The following is an 8,312-nucleotide window of genomic DNA, read 5'->3' as shown; positions in this document are numbered from 1 at the left end:
CACATCTTGTTCCCCTTGACTCCGGACTTAGCTTCAAAACCGAATCACGCCGCTACCTAGTCGCTTCAGTGAGTTAACCCATTGGTCAAACATTGCTTCAACTTCAGTGACGGCAGATTTATGCCTAAGCGCGTAACGGCATGATCTATTTAAAGCCAAAATAGCTAGCGCGGATGGTTTACGTCAATCGGCGACATAGGGGCGGGATTATTTTTCTCAAACAAAAATCGGGGAAAAGGGCGGTAAATGGCGCTCGATTAAATCGCTCATAATCCGTGCAAAGCGAACATTGTTGCCTGGTGCGTGCAAGGATATTGTCGCACCGATAAATGTGCAATAACTAGATGGCAGTTCTAGAAAGAGATAAACTCGAGGCAAAGATAACTCATGGAAGTCATAACACGTGCCCGCCCCAAATAACACACCGTGGTCCCACCGGACTGTCGATCAATTGGCCCACCACAATTCTGTGGTTGTCTCTGACTTGAATACATAGTGTCAGAACGTGGTCGTTACAGTACGGACTAGTACAGACATATCCAATGAAGTTCTTGAGAGTGTGATTTCTATATACCATGGAAGTATAGAATAAACTGGGGATGAGCTTAGTAAAGTCGTTGGGAGCCTTACGAGCGTCAGTGGGATACTGAATATTCCTCGGGCGCACCAGTAAAATGCCGACCCTCTTTTGTTGACGAGAGACTTTTTGAGCAACATCGCCTTGCTCTCTGCCTCCGGGCTCCTATCAAATTTCATTAGGCAATTAAACTTTTCAACTTATAGAGGGACCCGTGGTTTTCGCAAGCGGTCTTGATATGTATCAAGATGAGTCCAAAGCAACCCGTCTGCAAGCTCCTTGGTCTGCCTCTCGAGCTACTCCTATTGATATGCGAATATTTAAATGAGACTGAAATATATCGATTCTCTCGGGTTGATCGCCACATATACGAGAAACTTGATGGTGAATGGTTTTTTGATCGTTCTGCACCAAGACCAGCCAATTCTGCTCTGTTGTTCGCTGCAGAACACAACCATATAAGAGCAGTCAGAAAAGCCATTTTAGAGGGCGCGAACGTCAACACAACTGACTCTACCGGCAGCTATACTCCCTTGATTGTTGCTACCGGATGTGATCATATGGCCATCGTCAGGTGCCTCCTGGGCCAGCCGGGCATCAAAATCAACGCTTCAGACAGGAGCGGCCAAACAGCTCTTCATTGCGCCTCTCGGTGGGGGCATACGAAGATCTTCAGTTGCCTCCTAGAACAGCCCGGCATCGACGTCAATGCTTTGGAAAAAATCGGCGACCAAACAGCTCTCCAGTTGGCTCCTCTGTACGAACATGCAGAGATGATTGGGATCTTGAGGGCAGTCCCCGATTTTCCAGCCAACTGTAGGAAACTACTATGATGCAGCCGTCACCTCATGGCTTCGGCAATGAGAATAAACATTGTGCTGTCGCATCACCTTTCTTCTCTTCCCTGGAGTCTTGGAATTACACAGCTGAGGGCGCATGTTTTGAGCTATGACTCACGACAAATCTCAGAGGAGCATATCTGACAGAACTCTCTTCCCTTAGCTACATCGCAATTCAGAGTCTAACTTGCTATCGATCTTCTGAGCAGAATATACATATTATTAAGAGCCCGTAAAGGGAGTGTGAGAAATGCAGAGGTTGGAGATTGCATACACAGTAGAACGGAACATTCGCTATGCACCCACGCAAACACATGTGCAATACCTATACCCTGCCGACAGCGATGGCGAGAAATCATCTGAATCGTCTATTGAAGAGCGTTGAATAGGGTCAGGTTGAATCATTTCTTTGCACATAGAGCGAATTTTTTTGTCGTGCCAACCGAGACCATCAAGTTCCTGCTCAATCCATGAATGAACTTGGTGGATATTGTTCGCATAAGATAATATTCCATCGGAGGGGCATGGGCGCTTCAAGATAGATTTTAGGGTTTCAAACTTGTCGGAGTAGTCCAAAGCGACGATCATCTCCAAGAAGACAGCGCCTAAAGAGAACACATCTGTCTCTTTTGATATGCCTTTGTCCCTCAGTTCAGGAGCGCAATACTCGTACACTGGGTTCCACTGGCTGCGACCTTTAACCATCTCCCCAAGTCCTCTTTGCGACAAGCCAAAATCTGTCAACAAGACTTGTCCTCCTTTGATCAATATGTTCTCCGGTTTGATGGATCCGTGTAGAATATGCGAAGCATGGAGACAACAGACAGCGTCTGACAAACAGCCGAACCACCGTATATCGGGGCATGCCTTAGGCTGGAGGAAACGACGAAGGTTACTATCTGCGCGATCCATGACGATTGCGAATCTGATTTCATCCGCGCGTTGATTTTGATCATCAAAGTATACTTCGATCAGTTGGATGACATGATGATGCCGAGCTCGCTGGATCATAAATGCCTCTTGCACTAGCATTCGTTTCTCGTTGATTCGCCACAATTCTGCCCACTCGCCGAGTGGAGCACGTTTTAGGATTGTTTTTCGAGCAAGTTTGTGGAGGTGGTCGCTTGATCTTACTACCTTTTCGACTGAGCCGGTAACTGGCGATACTCCGTCTGGTACAAACGGTATTTGGCTATCAAAATTGTATTCGGCGGGCTCAAGATAGAACATAATGTAGACTCCGCGGTCAGCAGACACTTCATAATAGGACTTTTTATCGGGGTCATGGCAGAATATTTATATGTCCTCTGACGCGCTTGCCAGCCCGCTGATACACAAGAGATGTAAAGCAGCCATCTGCGCACTTGCTTACTAAAACAACATTGATCTGCAAGCTTTTAGCCTTTGCTCTGTTTAAAGAGATGTTGGCGATATCCGAAACAGACCCGGCGGTAAATACTGTATGCTTATTTGCTACCACTGCGGGTACTGGTATCCGAGCCCAGGTGATCAAAATCAAGATCATGAAATAATTACGGTATGAAAACAATGACTGACTTGGCCCTGTCTATCGGTTCCGAGACTTAGTATACAGTAGTACTAGAATAAATCAATGAGACAATTGCACAGTACTTGAGATGCATATTTTAAAATAATTCTGATAGCAGATTAAAAGGGCTCATTGGAGCTGATTCAGCAATTCCTGCCTTGGGAATCAGGAAGAAGTTGCTCAAGGTCTGCGTTGCCAATTCCTGTCTTACCGAGATTACACCTTTGGACATAATGTGGCCTGTTGGGATTACAAGGCTTGTTTTAATCATGGCCCACAGTCCGCCAAAGCGCTTGGATTCGAATTGCCCAGGTGGGTGGTCATCAGATTCTATATTCTCAATTCTTGATTGAGATGTCTGAAAAAAAAAAAAAAAAAAAAAAAAACTTTATCAAGAGCCAGTTGGCTGATAGAACACCGATCTCGGTACAGTCAGAAAGGGCAAGGAAGGCAGTAAGCAGGCTAAGCGAATACACCGGTCGGACTAATTATTTGTAAGGCGGGGGTTGCTGGTCTGGCGTGTCTTTCGAGGGCATTGACCAGGGGCTATCGAAATGCTGATGCCCCCTCGCCACGAAATATTGGCCTTCCACGATTTTCTGCGAGCCTCCGCCGATCAAATTATATTGACGACTGCTCTCGCCGTATTGGTTGGCAACGCCTAGATGCCCAGCCGATGGTCGATTCGTGTGGCATCTCTTGTCTGCATCCATATCTCTACTCCATCGACGCAGCTGCTTACAAATAGCCACAAATCCAGGGTCCTCGACGTTGGTGAACTTGGTCATATCAACATGGCCGTGAATTTCGATTAGGGTATGGTCCGGGGTGTGGTCAGCCGTGATGGCCGAGGGTTTGGTCGCGACCTAAGCGCGGTCGTTAGTATTTGGAACAAATCCAGGTTTTACCTGACATACTAAATTGGGTGATTCCTCGTATAAATAAAGAACCTCGACCTGTGGCTGTATTTCTGAGCTGTGCTCGTTGACCAGGTTAAAAAAGCGGTCTTGAATGTCGCTAATCACCTCGAAATCGCGTCTGAGGTTGTTGTCATGTTCGGAATTCGTCTGCTCGATAAGGCTCGTGGATAAAAACATCGCCTCGGCCCAACTCGCTCGTCCAACCTCATGGTTCGGCGTGTCAAGGAAGATAACACCGCGGGTGGAGCGGAAAACATTGTTAAAATAACGCTCCGGATGATGCCTCGAGGAGTTTAAGGCCTGCCATCGACATTAGCGCAGCCTACATAATCATGACGGCACCATACCATGTCGCAGACCAGTCCGCCGAAGCCAGAGCATACAAAAATGATCGGTCGCTCATCCTGCACGTGTCAACACACCACAACATCGCAGTATTGGCTACCATACCGTCTGGTCAACTCGATACGACGAAAGAGATTCTAGCAGACTCCTCGCATGATTGGCGATAAGCTCCTGCAACATTACATCTCGCCCGTGATCCCCATACGCGTCGTATCCAAATGTAAGTATGCAGATTGTCGGAAATATGAGTGGGTGGAGGGTTTTAGGCCAGGGATCGGTGGCATCTCTGGCAGTCCACGTTGCATCGCGATCTTCGTTCAAGCCGTGGACGAATACGATGCTGGAAGAGAAATCAGAGGTGTTATTTTGTAAATTAGGACGGTACATACTCGACTGTGCCGTCAACGGGACCGCAAAGCTGTTTGATGCCGGAAGGGAAGGCCTTCTTCACTGGGTGTTCAGGTGTATCACGCTGACCTTTCGCCAGAACCCGTCGCCCTAGGGATCGCATCCAGGAAAGGCACATGGTATAACCGTCCTTTTTTTCTTCTTTGCTATCAAAATCCCGTGCAATGTCTTTTTTACCAGTTTGAAGACTGGAACAGCATGTCAATACTGTCAGGTGAGGGATATGGCGTACGGCTGGGTTGTCCCTCGGCCGCCCAGAAGGCGGTCAAATTACCTATAAGACTAAGCGCCGGCCCCCACATGCTCAATTGTTGGCCCACCAGCGTATTGTTTCTCTTGAATCTTGTCACGAACCACAGCGCCTAAGAAGTGGGCCCTTCATATGAGATCCTCTCACGTCGTCCGTACCATGATTCGCTAATATCCACTCAACCTCTTACTTTTCATTGGTCATAATCGTGTTATAAACATCGGGGCCCCTAAGGTCTGGTCTTAGGTTCTTCGAAGGAGTTGCGTGACCCACTCACTCAATGTACCCCATATCACGGCGGCTGGATGCATCACATTATTGGTTCGAAAATACATTCTCATACCGACACTGCATCTATCCATAAAGGGCGTACGTATTATCAAACACTCTGATGATATCGCATTATGACAGCCAACCACTAAGCGCTCGGATCATCCTGGTCTTGGGGGCATATAAACCAGTTTATCTTACTCTATGTATAGCCTTCTATGCAGGAGCGCTATCAGGCCAGGCTGCATCAAGAAAAGAGCTACTAGCGTCCATCCTTTCATGTGTGCCTACTCCCAGAGATAGAATCGCATGACATTGTGAATAAAGCAAAACTGAGGGCATTTTTCCACACGGTTTTCTTTCTCTCAACTCTTTTCGATCCGCCGGATTTCCTTCACACTTGTCTTTCCCTACCACGTATCAGTCCAGCCATTTTGTCAATTGCGTCGGCCGCTTACGAACCCTCTGGATATCAAAGAGTACGATCAAACTCAAATTGGGGCACTTGATTCCAGCAAGCCTCTGTGGGTTTTGCTTGTATATTCACTTCCTCTCTGCCTTCCTTGCCTTATTTCACCACCTCTACCGCAACAATGGGCGGCTTTGGTTCTTCGCAAAATGCAGCAGCAACTTCTGACGTTGAAGTGCGGGGAAAGGTGGCATATTGGGACGACCGCATTGTTAAGAAATGCGAGTCTGAATTTCATGACATGTTGGCCAAGCGTTGTCATGGAGGTTACTCTGTCAAAGTTGGTAGAATATCACGCTCTCGTCGTTGGGAGTATTCGATTATTTTGTTGAATGCGCCGAGTGACGCTAAGGCGTTTGTCGTGAAATATTGTTGCAGTTTGTCGGGTCACGGGGTTTCTGTGACTTACCTGGGTAAGTTGAAGCAGTTCTGAGGCACTTATGGCTCCAGCGTCTGAAGATTTCTTCACCGAGCAACATAAACGGTTACTGATATCATTCAGGTTCTGTAAGGCTTGACGTTCTCCTTTTAACGAATTATTATTGAGCTTCCGATAGGACGCATGAACTGTTTCAGACAGAGACCTCGCAAGTGCCACAGGCCCTAGAGATTGAAACCCGTCGAAAAATTCTGTATTGGTGTCGAACGGTTCATTCCAATTTCTGAAAGCATTGGCACAGAAGGTGGCAAAACGAGACTTCAGCAACTTCAAGTTTTGCAGAATGACTCCAGTGGGCCCATTCTTTTGGAGAAAATGACCCAAGGAACACAAGGTTATATCGTATTCGCCATTCATATGACCGAGTACACGAAGTGTACTTTCCTAGTCTAGCACAGAGAATAATTTATGCTACGCCCTGTCTTCATCTGCATTGTAGAGCCATACATGGCTTCCTTATTGGAGATTGCAAGTATTCAGGATGGAAGAGAGTGACCACCGGGACGTGGTTGTGGTAAAACAATGTGGAAAGAGATAGCAGAAATGGTCTTCTGTCTTGTCTCTTGAAGTGGTGTCTGGAAGTTTCAAAGATGAATAGCAAGTCAATGGTAAATAGTATTAAGCAGAGAGTTGGAGATGTAGGCTTACAGTGCTAAGTTGAAGTGTAGATTGTGACTCTACCACAGAAAAGTAAATGTCAGTGGTATTTTACCACTAAGCCCATTTTGGACAGGACCCAAAATAGAAGCTTTTTAAGAAGCAAACCCATGTGGAAGCAAGCTCATGTATGTAACAGGCGGACTGAGGTATTTAGAGGAACAGCTGTTTAGTGATAATCCATTGTACGAGACCTTAACGATCCATCGATCGTCGACAGTAAAAACAAGGATCGATTTGGTAGTTGGTAAGACACATATCAATACCAGTTTGAATGACCTCAGTGGTTCATTCGGATACTATCGCATACTGTAGTCTTCCAACCGACACCTAATTTATTGCACGAGAAGTACGCATCACTGTGCCACTGGTTTCTGCCAGCGCTATTCCAATTTTAGAAGGGGATACCCTGGCGGTGTGGACCCACTCAAATAAGGGTCACGGCTCGAAAGTGAACTTAGTAAATAAATCAATTTCTTCCGCACTGCATCAAAATCTACCCTGAAAATAGAAGAACAGATCCAACAAATCCGTGAGCATATCAAGAGTCAAATTCCAGATACCATCAATGACTTCCTCCAAACGGTCGAGACAACAGCAATACGAATACTTGGCGACACGCCTAACAGCGCACTCGACGTTGGAGATAAGCTGGGTTCCATACGTCTATTTACGGCAAAGCTCGAGGAATCCGTTCGTGCAACCCGTCCCAACGCTGAAAATTGTTTCCTCGCCGTCAACATACACCCACAGAAGCACTCTTATTTCGTGCTTGATGTCCACAATGTCGACCATGTCTACGAGACTGCGCACACTGACATGACCACGATACCAGTCTATGTTCTTCGCTTGTCGAAGAGGAGAATCAGCATCTTCAGACAAGAAAGGCTAGACGCTACTCTTGCTGTGACCCTAGCAGAAATGCACGATGGACACGGTCAAGACCCTTTGCCTTTGGTTGACGATTACAACCACACCGTCCAATACAAAAACCCCCGCAGCCTTTCGTCTCGATGACTTGACCAAGACGCTCCTGTCTTAGACGGCATACAAATAGTATTTCAGCACTGTCTAAGTATAATGGGTCTTGTTGTCAATATATTTTCATGGGGGTATGGTGATGAGCAAGCAGGATAGTGGTGCCATCTCACCCGAGATCCCTCCATCTTGTCAGAGCTGTGGCGAATCAAATATTGAGGAAACATTTTGGAGACAGATATACATCATCATGTTTAGATTACATTTAGATGCACCAAAAAGGGTGGCGCAATCCCCGTCAACAACTTTCGTCATTTGTATTCCTTAATTAGACATTTGACTAAGGCAATTGAACAACCATACGATCAACTATGGAATCGAAGTATACGAGGATAAGTCGCTTTTCCGATGACTGTCTGTGCTCATCATCAGAATCAACTAGGCCAATCTGGTGGGTAAGCCCCTCTGCTGAATGCACTGCAAGCGCTTCGTCGGGTGTAGGAAGAGGCGTAGTGTAGTAGGTCCGATGGTTTTTGCTTCCACCGTTGAGCCGAAGCCTTCAATACAGTAACTCAGCTGTCTTTTTTGCGAATCAACTTTCACTCTCGCGA

The 8,312-nt window shown here is 46.5% G+C and overlaps 2 protein-coding genes across 2 annotated transcripts; one reads left to right on the top strand and one right to left on the bottom strand.

Moving 5' to 3' along the window:
- Positions 1–3,453: 3,453 nt before the first annotated feature.
- Positions 3,454–4,741, bottom strand: N7506_005603 (uncharacterized protein; the record flags this gene model as incomplete). The annotated part of the gene is made up of 6 exons (XM_056954896.1): positions 3,454–3,626; positions 3,708–3,831; positions 3,883–4,185; positions 4,233–4,289; positions 4,336–4,570; positions 4,620–4,741. The coding sequence occupies 6 exons, from the start codon at positions 4,739–4,741 to the stop codon at positions 3,454–3,456; spliced, it is 1,014 nt and encodes a 337-aa protein (XP_056811873.1).
- A 2,550-nt stretch (positions 4,742–7,291) lies between these two features.
- Positions 7,292–7,740, top strand: N7506_005602 (uncharacterized protein; the record flags this gene model as incomplete). The annotated part of the gene is made up of 2 exons (XM_056954895.1): positions 7,292–7,308; positions 7,353–7,740. The coding sequence occupies 2 exons, from the start codon at positions 7,292–7,294 to the stop codon at positions 7,738–7,740; spliced, it is 405 nt and encodes a 134-aa protein (XP_056811872.1).
- Positions 7,741–8,312: the final 572 nt, after the last annotated feature.

This window comes from Penicillium brevicompactum (assembly GCF_028827555.1).
Source record: "Penicillium brevicompactum strain IBT 35665 chromosome Unknown utg000004l_segment0_segment0, whole genome shotgun sequence".
NCBI classification, from domain to species: domain Eukaryota; kingdom Fungi; phylum Ascomycota; class Eurotiomycetes; order Eurotiales; family Aspergillaceae; genus Penicillium; species Penicillium brevicompactum.
This window is presented reverse-complemented; position numbering and strand designations above follow the sequence as displayed.